Raw genomic sequence first — 27247 nt, 5'->3', positions numbered from 1 at the left:
CACTGACCCCCCTCTTGCTGCAGACTACCCCTGGAGGTGGAGCCGCTCCATCCCCCTCAACTCGGCACTCATCAAGTGGATGTACCTACCCGACTTCTACATGGCGCCCAACTCCATCAACCTCATCAGTGAGTACGGGCAGCTGCCCCTGGCGCATTGGCATGTCCTCCTGTCCCTCTGCCTGTCCGTCCGTCTGTCTGTGCTCCCGGCAGAGGTTGGGCGCAGGCCCGTGCTCCGCATCCATGGAGAGCAGACTCCCGGGTACTGGGCACCGCCCTGCCCCTTGCATACTGGTCCATGAGCGGGCAGGGATCCCTACCAGCTGGATCTCGGGCTGAACTTCCCAGGGAGGAGGCGGGACCTGGGGCTGGCCCTGCCCACTTAAGGAAGGAGGAGGATCCTGGTTGTGGTTTCATCCCCTGGGGGGAGGAGCTTATCTGGAGGTCCACCCCTTTGCAAGAAAGGGGCGTGGCTCGGTCCCTTTTAGGGTGGAGCCTAGCTGGAGTCCCACCTCTTTGCAAGGGAGGGGGAGGAGCCAGGACAATGCCCCGGGGAGGGGTCTGCAGGTCCGGTTCTGACCCCCTGGTCCCTGCAGGTGACTTCCTGCTGCTGCTCTGCGCCTCCCAGCAGTGGCGGGTCTTCGAGGCGGAGCGCACGGAGGAGTGGCGCCGGGCGGCCGGCGAGAACACCGACCACCTGGACCCTGCTCGTGACGGGCACAATCCCGTGCCCAACTTCATCAACTGCCGGTAGGCGCCTGGCTCCCAGGGATGCCCTATGCTGCCCCTTCGCTCTGGCATTGGAAGAGGGAGATGGCCAGGGGGTGCTACCTGGGACACAGCTGAGGGGCAGGGGCTGGGCCATCAGCACGGTGCCCGGGGATGCAGGTGACGCTGTCAGGGGCTGAGACCCGGGATGTGGGATGCCCACGAAACGCTCATGCGGCCCCTTGCTGGTCACAGTCCGTGGGTGGAGGGAGAGAGGGACCCCCAGACCTGCAGTGCCTCAGCTGCGGGGAGCGGCCTGCAGCTGGGACAGGCATCCTAAACCCCCGGGGCTGCCCTGACCGCCCCATCCTGGCTCCGTCGGCAGGTCCTACCTGGACATGTTGAAGGTGGTGGTTTTCCGCTACCTCTTCTGGTTCGTGCTGGTCGTGGTCTTCATCACGGGCGCCACTCGCATCAGCATCTTCGGCCTGGGCTACCTGCTGGCCTGCTTCTACCTGCTGCTTTTCGGCACGGCCATGCTGAGCAAGCCGGCCCGGGCACGCCTGGCCATCTGGGACTGCCTCATCCTCTACAACGTCACCGTTATCATCTCCAAGAACATGCTCTCGGTAGGTGCCCAGGGCAGGGCCTGGGAAGGGACCCCCCCATACTGCTGCTTCTGTGCCCATTGCTCTGGCATTGCAAGGGGGAGAAGGAGGGGTGCTACGTAGGAGGCAGATGCAGCTGGGAGCTGGGGCAAGGGCAGCCCAAGGCTCCTGCAGCTGCCTGACCGCCCCATCCCCTGCTCCTTCCCGCAGCTCCTCTCCTGCGTCTTCGTGCAGCAGATGCAGAGCAGCTTCTGCTGGGTGATCCAGCTCTTCAGCCTGGTGTGCACCGTGAAGGGCTACTATGACCGTGAGTACCCGCCCTGGCATCACCTCCCTGTGTCCCTCCCAGCTCTGGGGGTGCAGGGGCTGGGAGGGGACAGAGGCTCCCAGGGGTCTTTGGGGTACAGGGTTGGGGGTGTCCCAGTTTGAGGGGACATCCCCCAGAGTGAGTCCGGCCCCAGGTGCCTGACCGTCCCCTCTCCCCTCTGCCAGCCAAGAGCATGAGCCGGGACCAGGACTGTGCGCTGCCTGTGGAGGAGGCCGGCATCATCTGGGATAGCATCTGCTTCTTCTTCCTGCTGCTCCAGCGCCGCGTCTTCCTCAGCTACTACTTCCTGCACGTCACCGCCGACCTCCAGGCCTCTGCCCTGCAGGCCTCCAGGTGAGGCTGATGGTTGGGGGAGCTCACTTCCCCAGGGGGGCCCTGCCAGCGGGGGGTGGGGTCTGCTTTTGCCTCAGACACCAACACGTTGCACATGCATGTGTATGCACATGCATGCGTATGCACATGTATGCATCCATTGCAGTGCCAGGCGCCAGAGGCCCTGGCATGGGGTCCCCATGCCTTCCCCAACTGGCAGGGACCAAGGTGCTGGCTCTGATGGCCCCATGGGAGATGCCAGAGCATCTCTCTGCAGCTGTTGCCCCTTCCTGACCCCTGGTTGGGGGGAGACCGGGGGCCAGGGCTGTGCTGGTGCTCATTGTCCGCGGTGTCTCGGCAGGGGCTTCGCGCTGTTCAAGGCCAGCATCCTGAAGAGCATGAGCTTCCACCGCCAGGCTGAGAAGAAATCGCTGGTGCAGCTCAAGCGGCAGTGAGTGGCTGTAGAGGGGTCCCGGGCAGGGTGGGGGGCTTTCAGGGTGGGCTGCCCCTTTGCTGTGGGGGGAGCGGAGGAGACTGGGGTGGGGTCCGTGGTCCAGCCAGGAGTGCTGCCACCCATCGCAGTGTGTAGGGGCTCGGCGAGGGGTCCCGGGGGGCCTTGGGGAAGGGGCAGACAGACAGGGACAGAGCTGGCCCGCCTCTGCCACAGGATGGAGCGGATCCGCGCCAAGCAGGAGAAATACCACCAGGAGAGGCTGCCCAGCGACCCCACCGAGGGTGCTGAGGACGACCGGACAGGTGAGGGGGTGCATGGGGGGAGCAACCTGCCCTGGGTTGCTCCAGCCATCGCCCGTCCCCAGCCCAGGGCTGTTTGCCTGGCTGGTGTAGCACAGAGGTGACAGTCCCTGGCCAGGTGCATGGGACTCCATCTCCTGCCCCGAGCAGAAGCATCTGCCTGTCCTCAGCCCCCCTCCAGCCCAGCTGTACCCACCCTGAACCCGTCCATCCTGGCAGCGCCATCACCCCAGAGCCCAGCAGGTCTCATGCCCAGCCAAAGCCTCCCTGCCCTGTGCCCCGGTCCCTTCTCCCAGTCCCCAAACAGCCCCAGAGCTGGCTCCCCTGGCATTCCCCGCTCCATGCTGAGGTCTGCCCCTGGCCCGAAGCCTGGCAGGAGCTGGGCCACCTGCCTGTGCGGTGCCATCCTCACCCGGCCGTGTGGTCGTTCCGCAGAGCCCGGGGGCAAGAAGGCCCCTTCCCGGCAGCAGACGCGGTGGTGGCGGCCCTGGTTAGACCATGCCGCAGGTACTGCCCGCATGCCTACGGCTCCAATGCCTGGTGGCGGGTCACTAACAGCCCCTCTCCATGCCGCCCGCGCCTCCATCACTGACTCCGTGGGTGCCCCGCATGGCTCCGATCCACCTCCACCGCCCCCTCTCGCTGGTTCTTGGCCGGGGCTCGGTTAACTCTGCGTTTCTCTGCTTCTCGGGACTAACCTTGGAGGGAGAAGGGGGTTGGGTCTAGGTGGCTGGTGGGTCCGAGTCGGGGACCAGCTGGTTGGGCTCGGCGGGGGGTGTGCTGGGTGGGCAAGACATGCATGTGACCCGTGTGTAGCACACAGTGAGGCCCTGCACATGGAGGGGTGGTGGCATTGCACGGGCAGTTGTGCCCTGGGACACTGGGGTCCTGGTGCCAGGATGTCTCAGCCAGGCCTGGGCAGCACCCCCACTTCTCCGTGCCTAGCTGGCCGTGGGGTTGTGGGCCAGCTCTGGATGCCCGAGCTGCACCATGTGGCTGGGAGCTGAGAGGAAGTGTTGGGGTGGTGGCTGGGGGTGATGCGAAGCACCGGGAGGAAGCAGGGAGTGGGCGTCCTTGCTGCGGTGCCCAGGGTGATGCTGGCATGTGTGTTCCCACCCCGCGCAGTGCTGCACTCGGGAGAGTACTTCCTGTTTGAGTCGGACAGCGAGGAGGAGGAGTCGTCCACGCCGGAGGAGCAGAGGCCGGCTCAGCAGAGCGCCTTCCAGGTGAGGGCAGGTGGCCTCCTGGGGCCTGCGGGTGCCATGGGTGGCACAGAGGGCACCTGAGCTGCTGCTCTGGGCTTGTTTGCCTGTCTCCCATCCATCCATCCATCCATCCATCCATTGTCTCAACTTAGGGGACCCGTTCCAGTCCTGTGGTCCTTTGTCATCCGTCCTTCCATGCATCTGTCCATCCATCCACCCCTTGCCTGCCCCAGCCTGGTTTCTCCTCTCTCCATCCCTTTCCAGCCCCACTCCTTCCATCCCCACTTTTGCTGGACCCAACCCCGGTCCCATTACAGCGACGACCCCCCATGGTGTGGGTCTCAGTGCCACCCCCACCCCATGCCGGGGCCTGGCAGCTGGCTGGTGTTGGCAGGTGCCTGCTGCATTTTAGCAAGTCAGTGCAGACAGCAGGGGAGCAGCTGTCAAAGTAGGGGCTGCATCCACGTGCCCCAAGGGTCCCTCTGCTCACCAGGCGCCGGGGGGCAGGTGGGTGCTGGTATTTGATGGATGGGGGTGGCCACCCAGTGCTGAGTCTCTGCCCTATCTTGGCTAGCTGGCGTACCAGGCCTGGGTGACCAACACCAAGTCTGTGCTGCAGCAGCGGGAACAGCAAGAGCAGCAGGATGCCGAGACGCCAGCAGGTAAGACGGGCTCCCTGCTCCCCACCCGCACTCCTGCCCTTGCTCACGGCACAGGATCCCGTGCACCAGCGTTGCCTGGGGGTGAGTCTCAGCTGGCTGCAGGATGCGACCTGCTCTATGTCCTGCAGGCGATGGTGCAGCTGGAGACGTGTTTGAAGCTGAGACCCCTGAGGTGCCAGAGGAGGAGCAGGAGGAGGCAGGTGGGTCAGAGCCCTGTTGCCCTAGCTGGATGGGTGGCAGGTGGGACAGGGCATGTCCCTGCCTGGTGTGCCCAGGACTCACCCATTGCCGGTGTCCACCCCTGCTGGGGCAGCGCAGGGCTGGAAGGGTGCAGGTGAGAGCTCTTAGCCTGCTCTTACCCACCCTGGAGCAAGGAGGCATCAGATGCCCCAGGAAAGGCCCAAATCTCCCCAGTCCAGCACTGGGGACCCCTTTGCTGGGGGTGAGGGGGGGCTTAACCTGCATCCTGGCTGTGTGAAGTCAGCAGCACAGTGTGGCCTGTGCCCTCCCAGGTGGGGAGGGCTGGTGCCCCTCCAGCCGGGCTCAGCAGTCCCTCCCTCCCCTTGCAGAGAAGAGCAACGTGGTGCAGCGGATGCTGAGCACCCTGCGCTTCCTGGGGGTGCTGTGCCAGGCCACGGGGGACGGGCTGACGCAGTGGCTGCGTGCCATCACCAGGGAGCACGCTGACATGTCCACCATCCTCTGGGTCGAGAGATACGTCCTCACCCAGAAGCTTGCCAAGGTACAGGATGTGGGGGGAGCACGGGGGATGCCTGGCAGCTCCCCAAGCAGCCGTGCTGGGGCCCTGGGATGTGACTGCGTGCCCTTCTCTGGCAGGACGAGGACCCCCGCGGGGCCCTGGATGACCTGTACCAGCTGCCGGCGGACGACGTGCCTGCCTCGGAGGAGACCGACACACAGGGGGGGCCTGCCCGGGATGCACAGAACAGCGCAGCTTCCAGGCAGGTGCATAGATGAGTAGGGGGCCGGGCAGGGCTGCAGGGACCCCAGTGCAAGGCAGTCGTGTCCTTGCTCTGGCCGATCAGCATCTGGGCAGGGGGGTTCCCCTTCTCCTGCGGCCAGGCTGGGATGGTGCCAAGCTCCCGGCTTTGACCCGCTGTGGGGAGCAGAGGCCTGGGTCCAGACCCCGCTGCCTGTGCTGTCCTGGCATTGACCCTCCCTGCCACCCTCTGCAGCAGTGAGGACCCGCTCAGCAAGGGGGCTCAGCCCCCAAGTGCTCCTGCCCTTCCAGCTGGCAAGGACGCCCGAAGCAGCAGCGAGGAGCAGAGCGTGGCCATGGGCTCCCAGGAAGACGTGCAGGGGTCCCAGGAGCTGCTGGTGCATCCCCGCAGCCGGATGCGGACGGCCAGCGAGCTGCTGTCACACAGGTAGTGGCTGGCGGGTGCTCAGCGAGGAGGGTTCAAGTGCTTAGCTTGGTTTCATGCTGATGTGAAGCTTTGTGTGAAAGGCCTGGTGCACAGGGGCATCCTCCAGGGCCGTGGTACCCGTGCCTCACTAGGGCCATCTTGTAGTCAGCCTGTAGCCCTGATGTTCGGGGTTTCTGGGGTGGGTGCATGTGCTGGGTGCCTCCCCGTGACACAGCCGTGCCCCTGGGCACGCTCAGCGCGGGGGTCCCTGGGAGTGGGAGCCGACCCCAGAGGCTCAGTGCCGCCTGAATCCGGCCCATGCCTTGCAGGCAGTTCTCCTTCGAGGAGCTGGAGGAGTCGGAGCGGTTCTACGGGGCGCAGAACCGCGCGCTGCAGCTGCTGCTGGCCCTCTACCGCTTCGTGGCTGCCCACTCTGACCTGCTTTGCTACTTCATCATCATCCTCAATAACATGGTCTCCGCCTCCGTCATCTCCCTCTTCCTGCCCATCCTCGTCTTCCTCTGGGCCATGCTGTCCATCCCGCGGCCCAGCAAGCGCTTCTGGATGACCGCCATCGTCTACACCGAGGTGGGGTCTGGGTCTGCGGTGGGCACTGGGGAGCCTCGTGCTTGGTGTGGGGGAGCTGCGTGCAGCCAGAGGGGGTTGCCGCTGCCAGGACCCTCGGCCCCCACTGACCTGCCGCCTTCCTCTGTCCCAGGTGATGGTGGTGGTGAAATACCTCTTCCAGTTCGGGTTCTTCCCCTGGAACAGCTACTCCTCTCTGGTGCGCAATGAGGGCAAGCCCTACTTCCCGCCCCGCATCCTGGGCCTGGACAAGACCGACCGCTACATCAAGTACGACCTGATCCAGCTCATGGCTCTCTTCTTCCACCGCTCCCTCCTGCAGGTGAGAGCCCTGGGACGGGGCTGCGGGCACCTGCCTGAGCTCCCGGGAGCCAGGCCTCAAGTGGGGCAGGGTTGTGCCCCTGAGCCCTGATGCTGGGGCTTTCTCCCCACCCTCTGCAGCGCTACGGCTTGTGGGATCATGAGGATGCTGATGTCAAGCCACCGCGGGAGCCCGAGCGGGCGGAGGATGAGGCGCCTGAGGCCGCAGAGCCCCCGGCTGTGTTGGGCAGTGGGGACGATGGGGCGGTGGAGCTGGCTGTCCTGGGGCCAGAGCCAGAGCTCCTGGAGGAAGGGGCAGGGGATGGGGAGCCGGCGAGCCAGCTGCGCTTGAGGAAGAAGAAGAAGAAGAAGAGGAAGTGGGGCAGGAAGCAGAAGGTGGAGGCTGCGGCAGGTACGTGGGGTCTGGGCGGCAACAGGGAGGGACCCACCCAGGCCCCTGCACCCCTACTCTCCCAGCCCCGTGCAGGAGGGCTGAGGCAGGGATGTGCCAGGTGGGAGCAGGGGGGTGACGCTTCGCCCTGTGTCTGAGTGTAGAGGAGGGCACGGCAGAGGAAGAGGAAGAGGAGGAGGAGGAGGAGGAGGAGAAGCCCAGTCCATCCCGACAGAGGCTGAAGGCTGCTGGGCTCCGAGTCAAGAGCTGCTTCCTGGCTGCGTAAGTGCCTGGGGGCCACCTTCCCTTCCCTTCCCTTCCCTTCTCCCCCAGGGGAATTGTAGGTTGAGAGAGGGACGGCACAGGAGCTTTCCTGGGGAGAGGGAGCCGGGTAGTGCCCCTGGTGCTGCTGGGGGAGGTGGAGACTGTGGAGGGGACGGTGCCGGTGACCCCGGTGCCCACCCACTGCCCGGCAGGACGCAAAGCGTGTACCAGCCGGTGCGCAGCTTCTTCCGGGACATCCTGCACACGCAGTACCGGGCGGCCACCGATGTCTACGCCCTCATGTTTCTGGCCGATGTCGTCGACTTCATCATCATCATCTTCGGCTTCTGGGCCTTTGGGGTGAGCTGTGCAGGAGGGGGCTGCACGCTGGCCCCTTGCCCTAGCGGAGAGGCGCAGGGCCGGCGTCTGGCCCCCCTCCCGTGACATCTGTCTGGCTCTCCGCAGAAGCACTCGGCGGCCGCGGACATCACGTCCTCGCTGTCAGACGACCAAGTGCCCGAGGCCTTCCTGGTGATGCTGCTCATCCAGTTCTCCACCATGGTCATCGATCGAGCTCTCTACCTCCGCAAAACCGTGCTGGGCAAGCTCATCTTCCAGGTCATCCTCGTCTTCGGCATCCACCTCTGGATGTTCTTCATCCTGCCGGCTGTCACCGAGAGGTACCGGGGTCCGGCCCTCCCTGCCACCGTGGCCCCCAGGGACGAGCGGGTGCCTGGGCACCCCAGCCCCATGCTCCGGGGTCCTGCGGACTCTCCACTTGTGCTGAGAGTCGGGACACCTGGGTCCTTTTCTCTTTCCTGGGCATGCATGGGCCTGGCCCTGCCTTTGGGCTTCCCTGTGACAGGGTGGGGGCATTGAGGGCAATGAATGAGCCCTGTTGTAGGCAGGGGGATGTGGCTGGGGTACGCGGCCCCTGCTCTCTCCAGCCTGGATCCAACGGGGGGGGACCCCTGGAGCCTGGGCCTGACGCGCCTCCCCCCCATCTCCCCGCAGGATGTTCAGCCTGAACACGGTGGCCCAACTCTGGTACTTCGTGAAGTGCATCTACTTCGCCCTGTCGGCTTATCAGATCCGCTGCGGCTACCCCACTCGTATCCTGGGCAACTTCCTCACCAAGAAATACAACCACCTGAACCTCTTCCTCTTCCAAGGGTACCTGCCCCAGCGGGGAGGCACTGCTGCCCTAAGACAAGTGGCTGGGGGGGTAGGGATAGGGGGTTGCCCTCCGATAGTAGCATGGGGTGGGGTTGCAGGGGTCGACCCCCAGCCGAGACCAGCGTTTGGGACAGGAGGTGAAGGATGCCGGTCAGCTTGGCTCCCGGGGAGGTGCAGTCGACGACTGCCCCCAACACCTCTTAAACACTACAGGTTTCGCCTGGTGCCGTTCCTGGTGGAGCTGCGCGCCGTGATGGACTGGGTCTGGACCGACACCACGCTGTCCCTGTCCAACTGGATGTGCGTGGAGGACATCTACGCCAACATCTTCATCATCAAGTGCAGCCGGGAGACCGAGAAGGTGGGCACTGCCCGTCCCTGGCCCCCGGTCCCTCTCCAGCAAGGGCTGCTACCCCTCCCCCAGCTGGGGGCAGGTGTGGGGGGGTCTGGGGACCCCCTGCCCTGAACCCCCGCTCCCCCTCCGCAGAAATACCCGCAGCCCAAGGGCCAGAAGAAGAAGAAGATCGTCAAGTACGGCATGGGCGGCCTCATCATCCTCTTCCTCATCTGCATCATCTGGTTCCCGCTGCTCTTCATGTCGCTTGTGCGCTCCGTGGTGGGGGTGGTCAACCACCCCATCGACGTCACCGTCACCCTCAAGCTGGGCGGCTACGAGGTAACAGGGGGCGGAGCCTGTTCCAACTGGGGGTGGGGCTTGCGATGGGGCGGAGCCTGCTCCAAGTAGGGGTGGAGCTTGATATGGGGGGGGCAGCTTGAGTGCTAGATGGGAGCAGAGCTTGTCCTAGAGGAGGAGCCTGTGCCCTAGATGGGGGTGTAGTTTGTCGTGGGGGTGGGGTCTCATATGGGGGCTCAGCATGTCCTGGAGGAGGAGCCTGTGCCCTAGATGAGGGTGGAGCTTGTGCCCCAGGTGGGGGTGGAGCCTATGCTGTGCCAGGGCAGGAGGGCAGTGCCACCGGGGCAGATGCCCATCTCTCACCCACCTCCCTGGCTCCGGAGGGACGAGCTGCCTGGCTGGCGGGGCAGGGCTCTGTCCTTGGAGCCAGGACTCCTGGGTCCTCTCCCGACCCGTGCCGGACCCCAGGGCCGGGCAGAGCCCTGGGAGCCCCTCCCGAGGTGATGTCCAGTCCCTGCTCTCCAAAGGGGACTGCCTGGGGGGACGGGGTCCTGAGTCTCTACCCTCTCCCCCCATACTGACGGCTTCCCCCTTCCCCGTGCCGCAGCCTCTCTTCACCATGAGCGCGCAGCAGCAGTCCATCCAGCCCTTCACGCCCCGCGACTACGAGGACCTCACCAAGCACTTCGAGAGGCAGCCGGTGAGGGACCCCCAGCGCTCCCGAGGGGCAGGGCCTGGCTGCCATGGGGCCGGGGGGGGTTGCTGTATGGCTCCAGGCTCTGACCCCCTTGTCGCCACACTGCAGGTGGCTATGCAGTTCATCACGCTGTACGGCTACGAGGACATCGTGACGGCGCGCATCGAGGGCAGCTCCGGCTCGCTCTGGAGCATCAGTCCCCCCAGCCGCGAGCAGATGCGCCGGGAGCTGCAGAACGGCTCGTCCGACATCACCCTCCGCTTTACCTGGAGCTTCCAGAGGTGCGGGCTGGGGCTGGGACTTCCAGAGGTCCCAGCGAACCTGGGCTGGGCAGGGCAGATGCCCCATCCTGTCCCTGCTCCCGGCTCACGTCCTCCCTCCCCACAGGGACCTGGGCAAGGGCGGCACCGTGGAGCACACCTTCGACAAGCACACTACCGACCTGCAGCCTGGCACCCCCGTGCGCTCCGAGCTGGCCCAGCTGCTGCAGGGCACCCGGGATGCCCCTGTGTGAGTGGGGAGCTGGGGGTCCGGCTGGGCTGGGATGGGATGGGCCTCCCACCCTGCCTGGGTGTGCAGAGACCTCGCACTGTGCAGCAGGGAGGGGGTGCTGGTGGGAGTCCAGAGGCATCGTGTCCGCAGACAAATGTGGAAAGGGGCAACTGGAACCAGTCAGGGGTTGGTTGCTTCAGCCAGCACCCAAGAGCTGCACCTATGGGACTGGCTGCCAGGGCTGTGCAGGGTCCTTGCTGCCAGCAACCAGCTCAGTCTCCAGTGCCAGCTGGTTTGGAAGGACCCAGGTGTCCGGGCTGGCCCAGAGCAGGGGTGGCATGCCCAGAGCTGCTGCACAGGGGTGCAGCAACCCCACAGCCTGTACCAGGATGCTGTCACACCGAGCTGAGACGGACAGGTGGAGCCGGTGGTCTCCATCACACCTCATTCTGTTGCAGGCGGGTCCCCAAGCTCTTCCCGCAGTACATCCGGGCGCCCAACGGCCCCGAGGCCAACCCCGTCAAGCAGCTGCTGCCTGGTGAGTGAGCCTGCCGGGGGTATTCCTATAGCACCAGGGCCCTCACCTCTGCTTTGACCCTGGGGCCAGCAGACGCTGGGAGCTTGGGTACCCGTGGCTTGGCTTGGGGGCAAGGGGGAAGGCAACTGGGGGGGAGAATGAGCCTCATGTCCCCTGTCCTGCTGTCACTCCAGGACAGATGGACATGGCCGAGGTCCCCCTACTCCTTGCTGCCCTGGAAGCAGCAATGGGGGGCACACAGGTTGGGAGCCCATGTCCTGACCCCCTCTCTCCCCCGCAGACGAGGAGGACAGCTACCTGGACGTGGAGGTTCAGCTGAAGCGGGAGCGTGTGGGCACAGGGGCCGGGGGCGACGGCTTCCTGGAGTGGTGGGTGGTGCAGCTGCAGGACTGCACCCGCCCCGCCGACTGCAGCATCCTGCCCATGGTCATCTTCAACGACAAAGTCAGCCCGCCCAGCCTGGGCTTCCTGGCCGGCTACGGGTGAGTGCCGGGATCGCACACGCCACAGCCCTAAGAGCCCCCAGCCTCTGCTGGGTCAGGGTCACGGGTCTGCAATTCGGGGGGCAGGGATACGGACCTGGCTCTTGGGTCCTGCAGGGTGGGAGTGGAGAGAGATGCACCTTTTTGGGGGAGTCCTGGGGCTGGAGGGGGGCACAGCTGCCCACAGCATGCTACAAGCACTGAGCTCTGCCCACTGCCACGCAGAAAGCAGGGCATGGGGGCTTCCTTGTCTCCCATCCCAGCTCCCACCCCATTTCCCCTGCCGGCTAAGTGCCCTCAGGCAGTGGCTGGCTCCCAGAGACCCTAGAAATAGGATCAAGGCAGCTAGGCTGGACCAGACTGATGCAGCGGGGGCCCGGCCGGGTGTGGAGGGTGAGAGAAGGGAGAGGTGCCCCCCACGCTGACCCCAGTGCTGCCCCGGCAGGATCATGGGGCTGTACGTGTCCATCGTGCTGGTGATCGGGAAGTTCGTGCGGGGCTTCTTCAGCGAGATCTCGCACTCCATCATGTTCGAGGAGCTGCCGTGCGTGGACCGCATCCTCAAGCTGTGCCAGGACATCTTCCTCGTGCGTGAGACGGGCGAGCTGGCACTGGAGGAGGAACTCTACGCCAAGCTCATCTTCCTCTACCGCTCCCCTGAGACCATGATCAAGTGGACACGGGAGAAGGAGTAGGGCCCCCGGCTGCACCCCCAATTGTCACAGTGGATGCCTTACACCAGCGCCTGCCAGGGCAAGGAGGTGCCTGGAGCGGGGTGAAGGGGCCCACCGCGAGCCAGCTCCATGCCCGCACCCCCTGCCCTGGTCCTGAGCCGTGCCAGAGAGCAGAGGCGCCTGCGTGGGGGCTCAGCCGTGGGCTTTTTAAAAGGACTTTTCTTAACAGCTTAAAAAACCCTTAGAAAGGGGTGGGGGTGGCCAGCCCCCATCCCTGCCTGCGGGATGCTCCCCACCCCCCTGCCGCAGTGCCTTCCAGGCTGGGCTGCCCCCAGGCTGAGCTGCACCCCCAGAGCCCTGGCGTGGGTGCAGGTTGCACTATAAACACGTGGAAGCAATAGCCCCCCTTCTCCCAGCGCAGCCCCGGGGCCCTCCGGGCGTTGTGGAGCTCAGGAGGGCCCCGGTGGCTGCCTGTGGGCACCGTGGACTTTGCCAAGCACCAGGAACTCAGCGGAGTGTGGCTGTTCCCCCCCACCCCACCCCACCCCGAGCCGTGGGGCTTGCTCCAGCTGGACTGTGGACTCTTTTGTAACGTCAAATGGTTTATTTATACAGATATATAATAAAAATCAAGCTGAGGCTCTGTGCGTCCTGGACTGACTGCTGGGGCAGGGGGCGGGATGGGGGTGAGGGGCCTGGAGCCAGCTCCCCCACCGTGCTGCCTACTGACCCCCTCTGCCTACACAGGCAGCCCTGGCACGGGGCGTGTGGCATGGCAGGGGCTGAGTTGGAGGCCCCGGAGCCAGGCTGGGGTTTGTGGAGGGCGACTGTGCCCACCTGGTCAGACGGGCCAGCTCAGGAACCGCAACCCAGGGCAGGCCAGAAGCTGCGGCCTCTAGGTGGAAGGTTGCTTGGAGCTAAGTGAGTGGACTGGGGCCGGTGCATGGGCACAGGATGAAGGCTCCAGTTGCTGGGAAACCCAGGCCTAAGCCATGCAGTGGTCTCCACCGGGGAGCTGCCTCTCTTCCTTGAGAGACCTCAGATGCATTGTCCGTGGAGGCAACCCGGGGCCAGGCTCAGCTCTTGGGCTCCGCAGCCTCGTCCTCCAGCAAGTACTCCTGGATCTCTTGCTTCATGGCGGACCTGCAAGGGAGCACGGCCTCAGCGTCCAGCCTGGTGTGAACCAAGTGCCCTTATCGTCATGGAGGGGGTAAGGCCATCTCCCCAGCACGGTACCTGCGCCTCCTGCGCTCAGCCTCCGACCGGATATAGGGTGGGAGCGGCTCCAGGCAGGTCTGCAACGGACAGGAGGTGAGAGGGGGGCATGGCTGCCCCTCCTAGGGGCAGCAGGGTTTCTGCTCATGGGCCACCCCCACCCCCAGATAGGTGCAGCACCCAGGTCCTTTGCCTGAGGTCTGGACCTCCAGCCCTGCCAGCAGTTAGGAGCTCTGGCTGCTGTCTCAGGGGCTGGACCCCTGGGTCCCCTTCATGCCGAAAGCAGAGCTCAGCACTGGGTGGAGATGAGCACCCCGGGGTGGGTGGCAGAAGACTTACCATGTCCTTGATGGTGAGTCTGCAGCCATAGCAGAGCAACGGCAGGAAATCAGCCCGGGCCTTGGTCCTGCGGGGAAAAGGCAGGAGGCAAGAGCTGAGCACCACAAGCTGGGCCTGGGCTGAGCCAGCTGTGGGTGGGGGAGAGGATCAGGAAGGCGGCTGCTCCTTACCTGGAGGCTGGGGGGCTCCCACAGCACCTGCGTGCCCCTGCCCCGGCACAGCAGCCTCCCCGCGTAGGCGACGGGTCCGACGGTCTCTTCTGGGACAGCTCCTCAGAGATCAGCAACGCCTGCAGCGTGGAGCCCTCCACTGCAAAGAGGAGCTGTGTCAGCCGGGGCCCAAGGCCAACACTTTGCTCCTTGTGGGCCAATGGCCCCAGCAGATCTTGAGGATGGGCAGCCCCACAGACCCCCTCCGTGCCCCCCACCTACCCACACTGGTGTCCAGGACACAGAGACAAAGGAGGCAGCGCTCGGGTTTGGCTGTGGTGTCTGCGGGGGTCGCGCTCAGCTTCTCACCCGTCCTGCACGAGGCAGAGGGGGCAAGCAGGTGAGTAACCCCCCGGGGGGCTCAGCACGGTTGCACTGGGGATCTTGGGGGCTCACTATACACGGCTTAATTGCCTCCCCACCTCCCAAGCGCTGATTTCCCCCAACCCACAGCCCTGCTGGAGCCCCTCATTGTTGAGCCGCGGCCCCTGGCTCTCCCCATCCTCAAACTCACGGGCTGATGCCTGGCACCCAGGCTGGCAGTGCTGGATGAGCCTTACCGGTACACGGTGCTGACTGTGGAGGGGAACTCGGCCTGCAGGGCGTAGAGGAAGCGCTCGATCAGCCGGTGGATGCTGGGCTTCTCCAGGACCTGGGGGGAGAGTCAGCAGTGGCTCCTGTGGACTGAGAGCCCTGGGCAGGCGCTAAGCTTTTGGAGCTGGGGCCTGTCTCAGCCCCAAAGCTCTGGCCTGGCTGGTCTGTGGCTCTCCCATCCTCGTGTCCCCTGCCACGGCATCTGGGCCCTCAGGGACCAGAGCTGACAGGCCCTGCACACCCATGGGCTCCTTCACCGAGCTGGATGACCCCACAGCTTAAACACCTGGGATGCTGGTGACATGTCCATGCCACCCTCCATGCCAGAGGCAGCAGAACAAGCGAGAAAGAGCTGCACTGGACCACAGCCCCACTACCTTGGTGTCCAGGGCAGGCATGAAGACAGTGGGGACGCTGAAGAGCCGGTTGTAGAAGGCAACCTCCTTGGCAGTGTACTCCCGCATGGGCCGCACCACCACCACATCGCCATGGCGATCGTCCATGAAACCCTGCACATGCAGAGATGGGTAAGGGGCTGTTATGCCTGCTATGGGAGGAGTGACAGGAAAGCTGCAGACCCTGAGGGGTTAACTCCCAGTGGGGATGGGCAGCCCAGAGCAAAACCCCCTGCCCCTGTGCTCGGGGGCACAGACAGGCAGCTCAGAGACTAGCACCCTGGCACTGCCAGCATCTCCCCCAGGCTGGGCATCGACGCAGCAGAGCCACGGGATGCAGGGAGGGCTGCGCCAGGGCAAGGGAACTGGGGACATAGAAAGCGGAGCAGCAGGGTCCCTGGCTTTGGCTGGGGTGGGAGATGGGGTGCACAAGGGTCCCCCCAATGCCTGCCCCACCCACATCCCCACTGGGGCTCACCGTGTCGAGGGCCAGGAAGGCGCCACGGCCCAGGGAGAGGTTGGTCAGCAGCTTGACAGCCACACGGGTGCAGCTGTCGCCCATCATCACCTTGGAGTATCCCCACGCCCGGGCTGTGTGCAGGATCAGGTGGGTCCTGGAGGAGGAAGGGCATGAGAGGGGGGCTCCCACCAGGCACACCCAGCCAGAGGCCAATGAGACCCCCAGGGCCAGGGCTTCCCCAATGCCCCTCTTGAAGGGAGCAGTCTGGCCCTTCCCCCTCGGGCACCGTCAGGCTCCCACGCACCGCAGCATCTGCAGAAGCTCTTCCTTGGCTGTCAGCGTCGTCACGGCCCCGAAGAGCCGCCTCAGCTCCTCCGTGAGGGCACTGGCTGGCAGGAGGCCCTCCAGGGAGGCTGCAGCACCCTCTTGCATGCCGAGCACTGCCAGCCGCTCCTGGACCTGCCCCTCAGGTGCCATGGTGTCCCCCGTGCCTGCCGCCCCCCGTCGCTGCTGATGGATGAAGCCTTCCACCGCCGCCTTGTAGCTGCTCCCAGGTGGGCTGGGTGCGTGGGGGGCACGTTGCAGGATGGAGCTGGGCAGCTCGAACACCTGCGGGGAGGAAGCCACAGGAGGCTGCTGAGACACTAACCCACCCTTGGAGCCTGGAGACTCCGACGGAGGAGCGCAGTGCGGCTGGGATCAGGACTCCAGCACCCTGGACACTGCGACAGAGCTCCTGCCATCGCAGCCTGTGGAGGCCTGTGGGATATGAACGATGCCCCTCATCCCTGGGGCTTTGGCAGCTGCTCTGGGCACAGGGCTCAGCACACCTGGGAGGACAGGGCCAGGTAGGTGGTTCTTAGCCAATGACATAGACCCTACCTGGAGCATGGGCTCTTCAGTCCCATGTGTGCCAGCCCCTGGTGCTCCCCATGAGACCCTGTCCCCAGGAAGGCCAGGTCCCATCACTCCCACCTACCTCCTCCAGGTGGATCAGGTGGTGGGGGAAACCCGAGGCCTGCAGCAGGGCCTGCATCCGAGTCAGGGTGTCCTCTCTGTCTTCTGGGCTCTGCCCGCACATGGCTCCCTCTGTGCAGCAAAGGAGAGGCCCATGGAGCCACAGCTCTGGCACTACCCATCCCCTGGGCGCTCTCAGCCTGAGCTTGCACCTCTCCCATGGGGTGCCCTGAGAAGCCTTCCTCGCATTAACCAGGGGTTTCTGGCTTAAATGATGCCGTGCATACAGCTGAAGTGGGGATTTGGGGGCCAACTGCTATTGGCCAGGTTTCAGACCCCCAGCCCCAAGCTGCCCCACTGGGCCCCTGATGGGGAAGATGCTGCTCCCCATAAAGCAGAAGCCCTCAAGGTAAGGGAGGCCAGGCTGGGCACCCAGAAGAGCCCTGGAAGCTGGGAATAGATTGGGGATGGCCAGTGCCAGGGCTCTGCCCACTCCAGTGCCACATGCACATGCAGGGGGAGCAGGCTGGGGACGTGCTGGGTTACCGTCCACATAGATGACACCGGGCACAAAGCGCAGCCTCTTCGCCGTCTCCCGGCTCAAGCCCTGGGGAGAGAAATGGGACGAGTCAGTCCTCCCCCCAGGGCTGCACTAGGTTCCTCTGGCTGATGGGTCTCCTGGCAATGGCAGGGGAGGAGGTAGCGCCAAGTGTGAGCAGGTTGTTACTAGTGGCTGCCACAGGTTAGAGATTGGAGGTGCCCCCAGCCCACATCTGCCCCCTGGTCCAGGGTTTGGACCTGGAAATGAGTGTTGCAGTAAATGGGGCAGAAGCCACAGCCACCCCCTGCAGCAGAGACGAGGGCTGGATGTGCCAAAGCCGCCCTGGATCAGGCCGACTGCCTGGACTTCCTGGACCATTCTCATCCCCCCAGCAGTGCTCCTCTCTGCAGGTCTGGCAGCCTCCTGCCATCCACCTCGGTCCCAGGAGGCTGCTCCTTCCCCTGCCTTCCTGCTCCCCAGGAGCCGACAGGTTTCCAAGCTGTCTTGAGAGCCAATACCTCTTGGACTTGCCGGAGCATTGCGCTGGAGCTAGGCCCGCCGGACAGCGCCAGCAGAACCTGCAAGGGAGATGGAGCCGTCAGCAGCCAGCAGCAGCACCCCACTGTGCCCTCACCCCAGCACTGGAAACACCACTACCTTCTCTCCTGGGAAGATGACGCGGTTCTTCCCCAGCATCGCCCGGAACTTGTGCACGAAGTACTCTCGGAAGCAGGCCCTGCAGCCACGGGAACGCCGGTGAGTATTGAGACACCAGCCGGCAGGCTCGTTCTGCCGGGGAGTCCCGCACACCCGCCCTTGCTGTGCTGGGGGGTGTCACTACCTCTCTCTTCCCAGATACACTGATCCCTGAAACAGTTCAGTCTGCATCGCAGTGATCAGCAGGTAGAGAAGATGGATGATGAGGGGCTGTTTCACTGAGATGCAGGGACCAGTGATCACACCTCGTGCTAATAAAGGCGACCCCGGGAAAGAACAAGTCACCAGTCGTGACTCAGTTTCCCTGCTCCCTACTCCACTGGCCAAGAGCTTGTTATCTCAGAGAAATGGGCTTTATTCCCAAGTGAGAAAAGCCAGGAAGACCAGAACCAGAATGCCCTTCCTACCCTACAGCCATGTTCCCTGTTTCTCCACAAAACACAGGGTCTCTCATCATGAGTATCTGCAGGAATAGAAAGGGATCCCAAAGTCTGGGACTTACAGGGCAATGCCCCTCTTTCCTGAACGTGTTCAACCTGCTGTGTGCTTGCTTCTCAAACTCAACTCATCCCTGCTGCCGTTCTGGCTGGGCACGGCCGATGAGTAAAGCCGTCAGCAAGGGGAACCCTGTCCCTGCCCCCGGCCACACTTACTTGCAGAAGGCATCTCCGACACGGATGACCAGCACCGGGGCACCTTCCTTGCACTTCATGCACTTCTGTGCACCGCTTGGGAGAGAGGCACAGAGCAAAGCGTTATCCCTGTGGCAGTGCCGAGACCAGCACGTCATTGTGGGCTTACTTGAGGACTTGTGAAGACGCAGAGAGCTCAGTGAGTCTTTTAATGTGGCCTCCCAGCTGCCTCCTGGGAGAACCATCTTGGAAAGAGATGCTATCGCTGAGGATGAGAACGGGGAGCAGAAATGCTGCCCTTATTTAGCACAACCAGCGACTGCAACAGTGAAAGAGCAAAAATCAATCGCTCTTTCAGCCGACAGCTCAGCTAGGTCCAACTGTCAAAAAGCACAAGGCAGACAGCCCTATTAAAGGCCATGTTACTTGGCTGGGGCAGGGCTCAATGTCTCTCCATCCAAGGGGCAAAGAGGATCAGGGGACTCTGCCAGCACCCAAGCGGGTGAAGCTGCCCCCCCGGCATCCACTGCTACAAGTATGGAGGGGTTTGCTGTCACTCCCCAAGCAGGAGTCGCAGCCGCTTGCGCCAGGCACTGCACGTGCACGCTGCTACTGTGCCGGTGCCAAGGAGCTGCTAGTGGGGTGCAGGCACGGCAGCAGAGGTGGATCCAGGAGGGGTGCAGTCTCCCGACCCCCTCCCACACTTTGATTCCTGCTCTGCCCAAGCTTTAAACCCGACTGCACGGCGCGAGCAACGACATTTCTATTCAGACAGAGCCGAGACAGTCCTGGTTCATCGTTATCTCCCTGATTCCTGCTAATCTCTCTCCACTCCACACGTGTTAACAACTCCTTCTCCTTAATAATCTTGATATTTCACTATTCAAACTCTCCGTTTTCCTGCAATTCTGCTGTCTGTCCGCTCTTCCTAGTCATGCCTCTCTCTTGCGCCACAGGCCGTTTGCAGCTCTAGCTAAAAACCGGCGCTCCGGCGCGGTCACACGGACGCAGGCGTAGAAATGCCCGAGAGCGAAGCACCGCAAGGCACGGTCACGAGGCTGAAGATTAGGTTTTATGAACCTGAATAAGAGACGCACTTTTAACTATAACGACGACTGGACTAACGAGACCGCTGCGGCGCGTGGTGTTTTTTCCATGCTTTGTATCAGCACGTCCCAATAATTGTTTTATTTCGTCTTAAACTGAATCACACGGCGCCTGCCTCCGAGGACGTAAGCAAATCTTGCTTTAAATGGAAAACCCCCCCCAAACTTTACGTGCTGTGCTGCCCCCCACCGCTTCCAAATCCTAGCCTCCCCGGACAGCTCGAGTGACCACGAAGGCATAGGGGCCCGGTCGCCCACGCAAGGGGCTGGGGGGTGCAGCCCCTATAGGGGATGCCCCGATCCTTGCCCCCCCCCCAGAGGGGGACCTAATGGGGGTCAGCCCCCTCCTCCGGGCCCCAATCCTGCTCTACCCAAGGGGACCTAATGGGGGTGTCCCCCACCCTTTAATCCCCGCCCACCTGACATGGGGCCGCCCCGGGGGCGCCCGGCAGCCGCCGTAGTCCTCCCCTGCTTGACACATGCCGCCCCAGCTCCCACGTGGCTCCGCCCAGGCACTTCCGGCGCGCTCACATGACGCACCCAAGCCGCGTGGGGCGCTGGAGGATGACGTTGGAGGGGGGCGAGAAAGAGAGATCCAGAGAGAGATAGTGTGGAGCGTCGCGTTCTGATGACACCCCCCCCACCCTCCGCGTCGCGTTGTAATGACGTACACCCCTTCGCGTCCCATGGCCGCCGCCATGTTGCGGAGCCTGCTGGTGTCGGGCGGCGCGGGGCCGGGCCCGGGGCCGGGGCCGGGCCCCCGCGATCCGCCACCCGGCGCCGCCGACGCGCTGGAGGCGCAGTTCAGCTGCCCCATCTGCCTGGAGGTCTATCACCGCGCCGTCTGCATCGCGGGCTGCGGACACACGTGAGCAACGCCCCTCCCCCACCCCCTTTGGGCCTCCCCGCCCCCCCCCGGCACTGACCGCCCCTCCCCCCCCCGGCAGGTTCTGCGGGGAGTGTTTGCAGCCCTGCCTGCAGGTGCCGTCGCCGCTGTGCCCGCTCTGCCGCATGCCCTTCGACCCCAAGAAGGTGGAGAAAGCCTCCAACGTGGAGAAGCAGCTCTCCTCCTACAAGGCGCCCTGCCGGGGATGCAGCAAGAAGGCAAGTCCCCCCCCTTCCCCTCCCCCAGGCGACCCCCCCCGCGTGGAAAGCGAGGGGTGTTTGGCATGACTCCCCCCTCCCCCCCCCTTCCTCCCTCCCAGGTGACGCTGACGAAGATGAGGGCGCACGTCTCGTCCTGCGGCAAGGTGCAGGAGCAGATGGCCAACTGCCCCAAGTTCGTGCCGGTGATCCCCACCTCCCAGCCCATCCCCAGGTAGCCGCTCCCGTCCGGGGGGGGTTTAGCCTGCAAAAAAAATAATAATAATAAAAGCCTCCCACGTTTAAACCCCGCTGTAAAGGCGATGCAGCGTCCGGCGGGGTGTTTAGGAGCCCTGTTGCATCCCGGCGCGTGGGAGGAAACCGCTCGAGGCAGAAAGCAGCAGATTGGGCTGTTAGAAACGAGCTGCCATGCTTTTTTTGGGGGGTGTCTGAGGTTCGGGGCGTTGCTGCGGTCGGCTCACGCGCCGCTTTGCTTTTAGCAATATCCCCAACCGGTCCACGTTCGTCTGCCCGTACTGCGGCGCCCGCAACCTGGACCAGCAGGAGCTGGTGAAGCACTGCATGGAGAACCACCGCAACGACCCCAACAAAGTGGTGAGCCTCGCCCGGCCCCCGCCGCCGCCGCTGCGCCGTCTCCAGCCTGGGGGAGGGTGCGTCTGGCCGGGGGCGCTCGGACGGCTGTTCCCGGGAGCTGCGTGCGTGGCTCGTGTCTCGTCGGAGAGGCAGGTGCAGAGTCGGGTTCGTTCGCTCGATGAGCTGTGGGCTGGGCTGCGTGCCGTGTGCCTTTAGTACAGCCGGCTTCGTTGGGTCAGCCCCAGCCTGGTCCCTTTGGCACGGACCTCGGACCCGGACCTCTCCCCTCCCACCCCGTTCAGCATGGAGACCGCAGGGAAGAGCATACAAACGCAGCCTCCTCGGGGCGGTGCGTGTACGTGGTTTGAGCGTGCCTGCCTGCAGCCAGACACGTGGTCGTGGGAGGTAGAGGTTTTGGGGGGGGTGACATGACACGGGCATGAGCTGCTGCTGGCCTGGTGGGAGCAGGGGGCAGGGCTCCCCCAGGCTGCAATCCTGTCACTGCTGCTCTCTCCTTGCCACCGCAGGTGTGCCCAGTCTGCTCCGCTATGCCCTGGGGGGATCCCAGCTACAAGAGTGCCAACTTCTTGCAGCACCTCCTGCACCGGCACAAGTTCTCCTACGACACCTTTGTGGTAGGTCTGCGGCAAGTCAGCACTCTGCTCACACGGGGCCCAGCCTGGGCTCGGTCCCTGAGTCCGCTGCCCACCTCGCCACGCTTCCGGGCACCCGGGAGCTGCCTGTGTTCCTGCCAAGCCCTCTGGGACTGAGCTGCTGGGTCCTGGATCCCTGGTGCAGGGGACCAGCTAACAGGGAATCGTTGTTGTCTTCCCCATTGTGGCCTGAAATAGCTTCTGGTTTTAGATCACAGTGCGCCGTTGGGGACATGTAGCCTGCAAGGGTTGGCCCGTCGACCCTGGGGGTAGGGGCATGAGACTAGAAGTAACTGTGACAGGAGCTGATGTGCAGGATTCATAGGACGCCGTGTGCATTGGGGTGGGGGCAAGGCTGTCTGGAGCCCTGGCTGGAGCTGGGTTGTCATGCTGCCCTCCCCAGTCCTTCCCTCCACTTTGGCCGATAGAGGAGCTGTGCTCACGTGGACGGGCAGCCCAGGCCCCAAAGAAGCCAGGAGCTGCCAGCTAGGCAGTGGGGGTAGGGGGAAGTATTCACAAGCTGTCAGCAGAATCCCCCGGAAAAGCACCAGGAAACCCCCAGGAACCTGTGGGAGTTCGGGGCGCTCGGCTGGAGGGTTCAGCTCCTTGCAGGCTGTGCCCACAGCAAGCTCGGCATGCCCCTGTCGGCCTGGACAAGAGCGCTCTCTCAGCCCTGAGCATGGAGACTAACTGTCCAGCAGCAGCCAACAGACGCTGCGTGGGCAGGCGCTGGGACCTCTCCAGCATTTGGCACGTCACGGTTCTCTCTGCCCAAGCTGGGGGGAGCAGTGCTGTCTCGAGGGCAGTGCTCACAAACAGCCCTGGCTCACCCAGACTTCTTCCATCTCCCTCTTGGGCAGCCACCTGCATGCCAGCACCAGTTCGTCTTGCAGGGGGGAGACCAGGCTCAGGGTTATTTACACGTTCTAGCTCTAAAGGGAGCACAGCTTTAGGCTGAAGGAAGGTGTTGGCAGCTGTCTGCTTGTCCCAACACTTTCCTGCAGGGCATCTGCCTTCAGGAGCACAGCCTGGACGTAACCGTGCTCGCCTGAGCCGCGCAAGCCAAAAGAACTGGATGCAGGGGATAGCAACCAGCCCCAGTGTCTTGCAGTGAAGGAATTACATGGGGAAAGCAGTGACTGCTGCTCCCTCCACTGCCCCAGGGCAGGTGCTAACACTCCAGGGACCGCATGGCCCTGGGGCATATCCCTTAGCACCCTGAAGAGGCAGATCCCAGGTGGGCTGGGGCAGCAGGGGAAGTGCCAGCTCCTCTGACTGGCGTGTCTCGTTCCTTCACAGGACTATAGCATTGACGAGGAGGCAGCACTGCAAGCCGCGCTGGCGCTCTCCCTCTCTGAGAACTGATGGCCATGGCCAAGCTGCAGCAGGGCCCTCGACCTTCCACCCTCCTCTGCACTGGCCACTTGCCACTGCAACCAGTGAGGCAAGGAGCTCATCCACCCTGGCATACTCTAGCGAGTAGGCAGCCCATCCTCTCAGCCTCGCACCTTGTTGAATAAGGTGGGAGCTTTCAGTGACGTGACGGAGTGGGGGCCAGAGCAACCCTGGCTGGACAGGACAGGGGCCCTTCCCTGCTGCCAGGTTTCTTCACTGGGACATTCCAGATCCGGATAATGGAATATACATCGATCTATTTATTACTAGATGCTTTTTGGGCACCATCTACCCTCTTCCTCTTTGCAGTTTAATCGGTACGTCTATTAGCAGCGTGTTCAGGACTATGTGGCCTCGTCAGGAGCTCTGCTCATCCCCTGTTTTATCTTTCTAAAGCACGGAGCAGAGGGGGTTTGAGCCCGGGAAGGGCACAGATGGAGACCCCAGCCCTCCACAGCTGAACGGCAACTGCTCACGCTCTCCCCCATGTGGGCCCAGACCAGAAGCAAGGCGGCACTTGGGCTACAGCGGCGGTGCCGTGAGGACAGGCGTACTGGAAATCTGTAGCTAGAAGCAGGGGTGAGGCCCTGAGCCCTCCTGCCATCCGACGACCCTCGGTCCAGTTCTCCCCCTGATCATTTTGTACTGGCATTTTGTGATGCAAGGAGTTCTTGCATTTTTCTACATTAACCCATGTGAAACCTTTTCGCGTTTTCTAGGGCCAAGGTGAAGCGGCAGCTCCTCTTCATGTTGCAATACTGGTGTCTGGCTAGGGACAATAGTATTTTTATGGGACATTATTAAGAGGAAAAAAAAGTCTATTTTTCAAAGCTCATGCTGCGGTTTGGAGAAAGAGGGCGGAGGTGACTGGAGCAGGGCATTATCTTCCTGGAGGCCTGAGCGACAGAAAGAAAGGCGACTGTTGGTTTCAGACATGTTGGTTTATCTCCAAGGGTTTTCTGTCGGGCATCTCTGCAAAGAAAGCTGAGGCTGGCGTGTGGCTGAGCTGGGGCCAAGACAGTGGGTGCAATGCCAGGAGTTACTCAATATTATGCGAGCTCCAGGTTTCAGCCCATTTTTGGTCTGCAAGCGGTGTTAGCTAGCTTCTGTGTAGCGATGAGGGTCTCTGTGATCCGCCGGAGCCTGGCAGGCATTAGAGTGGGGCTGCTTTGGTTCTCACCAGGCAGAGATTTTGGGATGGTTGCAGTGATCTCTGTTTAAAGGGATACCTATGGCTCAGTCTTCTGATGTCTGTGCTTCCACTCGTGCTGAAAGCTCCCTTTCAAATCCTTTGTTGGGACCTTGGAAGTTTTGAATGTGAAGCTGGAGCATGGGGACCCCCCAGCTGGTTGCCGTGAGCTGTCAGGATTTGCCTTGAGAGAAGGGAATCCTTGCCAGCCAGCAGACTTAGCCAGTTTGTGGGTGGCTGGGTGGACTCTAATCCCCAAGTGGCATCAGGAGCCTGTCAGCAGGAGCAAAGCCAGGGATTGGGGTCATGCCGTCCCCTGAAACAGCAGGGATAGGGTGGAGGAAGAGGCCAGCTCTGGGCCTGATGGGGTGCAGCAGGTCCCAAGCAAGCACTGCAATGCCCACAGGCTACGCTACCCGTGTTCACTGGCCAGTGCTTGCTTCAGCACTTGCAACAGAATTTAGCGCACACCCTGTGCCCTCAGCATGAGCAGGAAGGGCCTGCTCTGTGCCAGGCTGCGCCCTCCGGCTGGATGCCCAGATCACTGTCCCTTGCAGCCCAGCTGCTGCATGAGCCTCTCAGGGTATGGGGCAGATCTGGCTGAAGCCTGGGATGACACTGACTTTTAGCAGCTGTGATGTTTCTCCTTGGAGTGGCGCAGCCAGCAAAGCAGACCGGGAAACACAAAGGCGGCAGGGCTGGGCAGGAAATGCTTCTTCCCGTGCACTGCAGCTGCTGTGGTTTCATCTCTGCTGCCCCCAGCGCGGCATCTGGCCCTTGGAGCAGGCAGGGAGGCCTGGACCTTTTGGCCTCTAGTTGCAGCCCTGTGCCACCTGCCTCCATTCCTAGTGGGAGCCTGGGCTCCCAAAGGTGGAACGTAAGCCCTCGTCCCCAGGCTTCCCATCTTGACTGGGAGCCTGATGCCTGTCTCTCCATGCCCTAGAGTAGCCTCTTCTTTCCCAGGGTGTCGAGGCCGTGGCTCTGCGGGGCGTGTGCCCAGGAGCAGGGCTGAGCTGGCTGGGAAAGCTGCCCCATCCAGCTCCCCCTCTCCTGGCTGCTCCCGGCTTGGGCTCATGGGTGCTTTTGTCCCGTCGTTCGCTGTTCTTGTCGTTCCCAGCAGAAGCCTCCAGGGGGTGCAGCTGTCCCGCTGGATCGGGGCCCTCCCTGCGCGCCGTGTCCTGTCCCGGACCTTGATGCTGTTGGAGTGCAGCCCCCCGCTGCCTGCAGACACCCCTGCCCATGTCCTCGTGCCCCAGCCTGGCAGCCAGGCTTACTGGAGGGTCAGTAGCATGCCTGGCAAGGCGGCATGGGGTAGCGGGTAGAGCTGCGCCCTTGTCTTCTCGGCTACTTCAGTGGCTAGCAGAGCAGCCTTTTTGCTTCTGTGCCTCTGTTTCCTTATCCGTGCGCTGCCCAGATGCTACTGTCCTTCGGTTTGCCAGGATGGCACCTACCCTTTCTCACAGTCTCCAGGGGCTTTTGCGTGAAAGGCACTGGGCACGTGGTAGGGGCATCACTCATGTTCCCCTGGCCTAGGTCAAAGCTGTGCGACCCAGGCAGTCTCTGCAGTTGCTTGCTGGAGCCAGGCAGGGCTCAGACGTGTGGGGGGGAGGGCAAGTTCCCTTCCCCTGGGACGTCGTGTCCCACCTGCTGCACCTTGCTCTACCTTGCTGGGTGGGTTCCTTTGCTTCCCCCTCCCCAGCACCAGACAAGCCCAGATCTCCATACAATGTGGAGTGGAGCGCAAACACTCAGCAGAGACAGGCTGATCCCAGCAGTGCCCTGGGCGTCTGAGTCACCGCTTCTCCGGTGGGGGACGTGCCGGACAGTGCTGCCTTGTTCCCGACCTGGGGCTTTCTCCGCCCCGCTGCCAGTTCCTGTTCCCGGCAGGGTGCCTGTGGGTTTTCCTTGCAATATCCCTCCTTTATTTGAGCCCCCCCCAGAAGAGTCTGGCATCCCAGACGGTCCTGTCTGGGCTGCTGGGTTCTGTGGTTAAAGGGGGGTGTTCAGCCTGCTCACCAGCCCAGGTGTGTGTGCGTGTGTGTGTGTATGTATGTAGGGGGGGTTGCGTTGTGAAGGGCCGGAGCTGAGGATCCCTGCCTGCTGTCTTAACGTGGCAGTGTTCATTAGCCTCGGACCCGTGGTGGCAGCATGGGAGGCAGCAAGCTGGGTGTCTGGACCCTGCCTCCACTGTCCCCCACCCCAGGCAGCGCAGCCTGCTTTCATAAAGCACTTTAAACCCCACGCCTGAAACTCCCCAGCCCGGTGCCAGCTCAGCCTGGCGCTCCCTGAGCACCGGGTACTGCTGGCTTCCTCTCCTGGAACAGCAGCAGGGGGTGGCGGTCTTGCCCTCCGGGGGCAGGAGGGGTGTCCCGTGTTGCGTGTCGTCTGTCGGATGCGGCATCATAGCCGGTCATGCTGTTCCCGTGTGTTCTTTGTGACTCTCTTTTGCATTTGACTAGGACTTTTAACGAGACATCCGTTTTTTGACAAACAATCGATGATGTATTTGTAGCGGACCATTTTTTTTCTCAATAAATACAGTTTCATCCAGCGGGGCCGTGGGCCGATTCTCTGGGGGGTCGGTACCAGCTGGGGGCCATGGGGAACCTGCCTCTTCCCTGGGACACGGGCTTGGGGGCAGGTGTTCAACCTGCCTCTGCTGCTCTGACCCTGGAGCTGGTGTCTGGCCGGGGGGAGAGGGGCAGCAGGTGATGGAGGGGCTGGGGCTGGGCCTGATCCCTTCACAAACAGACAGCTAATGTCTGTGGGCTGCTCCCTGACTCATTAACCCCTGGGCTGATCGTGGCGGTGCCGGGAAGGCACCTGGCAGACAGTTTCATCATCCCTGGTGCCCGCTGCCAGACAGGCGCATTGTGTGGGACCTAATCTCATGACTGGGAGGCAGCTCCAATCTTATCTCCAGCTCACCTCTGTCAACAGGGACTTTTCTGGAGAGGAGAGCCGTGCTGCCTTGCTCCAGACCCTGTTTTCTG

At 63.2% G+C, this 27247-nt stretch overlaps 3 protein-coding genes across 5 annotated transcripts in view; 2 read left to right on the top strand and 1 right to left on the bottom strand.

The window, feature by feature from the left end:
• PIEZO1 (piezo type mechanosensitive ion channel component 1) overlaps window positions 1–12814 on the top strand; it is a 42966-nt gene extending 30152 nt beyond the window's left edge. The window contains exons 23-51 of one of the 3 annotated variants that reach the window (XM_059713949.1): window positions 24–128; window positions 596–749; window positions 1093–1336; window positions 1526–1622; window positions 1808–1976; window positions 2317–2406; window positions 2623–2711; window positions 3144–3215; window positions 3834–3934; window positions 4488–4575; window positions 4704–4775; window positions 5145–5317; window positions 5413–5537; window positions 5775–5963; window positions 6272–6530; window positions 6661–6849; window positions 6969–7239; window positions 7383–7500; window positions 7695–7842; window positions 7948–8162; window positions 8497–8655; window positions 8872–9019; window positions 9146–9334; window positions 9900–9992; window positions 10098–10270; window positions 10377–10499; window positions 10940–11019; window positions 11300–11501; window positions 11947–12814. In XM_059713949.1, the coding sequence (XP_059569932.1) occupies window positions 24–128; window positions 596–749; window positions 1093–1336; window positions 1526–1622; window positions 1808–1976; window positions 2317–2406; window positions 2623–2711; window positions 3144–3215; window positions 3834–3934; window positions 4488–4575; window positions 4704–4775; window positions 5145–5317; window positions 5413–5537; window positions 5775–5963; window positions 6272–6530; window positions 6661–6849; window positions 6969–7239; window positions 7383–7500; window positions 7695–7842; window positions 7948–8162; window positions 8497–8655; window positions 8872–9019; window positions 9146–9334; window positions 9900–9992; window positions 10098–10270; window positions 10377–10499; window positions 10940–11019; window positions 11300–11501; window positions 11947–12196 (4385 nt within the window). In that variant the 3' untranslated portion in view covers window positions 12197–12814. Of the gene's footprint in view, window positions 1–23; window positions 129–595; window positions 750–1092; window positions 1337–1525; window positions 1623–1807; window positions 1977–2316; window positions 2407–2622; window positions 2712–3143; window positions 3216–3833; window positions 3935–4487; window positions 4576–4703; window positions 4776–5144; window positions 5318–5412; window positions 5538–5771; window positions 5964–6271; window positions 6531–6660; window positions 6850–6968; window positions 7240–7382; window positions 7501–7694; window positions 7843–7947; window positions 8163–8496; window positions 8656–8871; window positions 9020–9145; window positions 9335–9899; window positions 9993–10097; window positions 10271–10376; window positions 10500–10939; window positions 11020–11299; window positions 11502–11946 lie in introns of all 3 variants that reach the window. The other 2 variants (XM_059713948.1, XM_059713950.1) reach the window with 2 other exon arrangements.
• On the bottom strand, window positions 12760–19916 carry CTU2 (cytosolic thiouridylase subunit 2). The gene is made up of 15 exons (XM_059713951.1): window positions 19760–19916; window positions 18256–18330; window positions 17543–17621; window positions 17404–17463; window positions 16891–16951; window positions 16367–16476; window positions 15692–15996; window positions 15406–15541; window positions 14910–15041; window positions 14499–14590; window positions 14161–14252; window positions 13900–14038; window positions 13730–13796; window positions 13412–13470; window positions 12760–13318 (listed from the first exon to the last, which is right to left on the bottom strand). Exons 1-15 carry the CDS (start codon window positions 19819–19821, stop codon window positions 13252–13254), a joined length of 1536 nt encoding a protein of 511 aa, XP_059569934.1. The 5' UTR covers window positions 19822–19916; the 3' UTR covers window positions 12760–13251.
• A 71-nt stretch (window positions 19917–19987) lies between these two features.
• Window positions 19988–26804, top strand: RNF166 (ring finger protein 166). The gene is made up of 6 exons (XM_059713953.1): window positions 19988–20208; window positions 20288–20444; window positions 20546–20658; window positions 20924–21038; window positions 21545–21652; window positions 22970–26804. Exons 1-6 carry the CDS (start codon window positions 20003–20005, stop codon window positions 23033–23035), a joined length of 765 nt encoding a protein of 254 aa, XP_059569936.1. The 5' UTR covers window positions 19988–20002; the 3' UTR covers window positions 23036–26804.
• Window positions 26805–27247: the final 443 nt, after the last annotated feature.

The sequence above is a fragment of the Alligator mississippiensis genome, chromosome 10, assembly GCF_030867095.1.
Source record: "Alligator mississippiensis isolate rAllMis1 chromosome 10, rAllMis1, whole genome shotgun sequence".
Taxonomy (NCBI): domain Eukaryota; kingdom Metazoa; phylum Chordata; order Crocodylia; family Alligatoridae; genus Alligator; species Alligator mississippiensis.
The sequence above is the reverse complement of the archived record's forward strand: the minus strand, read 5'-3'. Positions and strand labels throughout refer to the sequence as shown.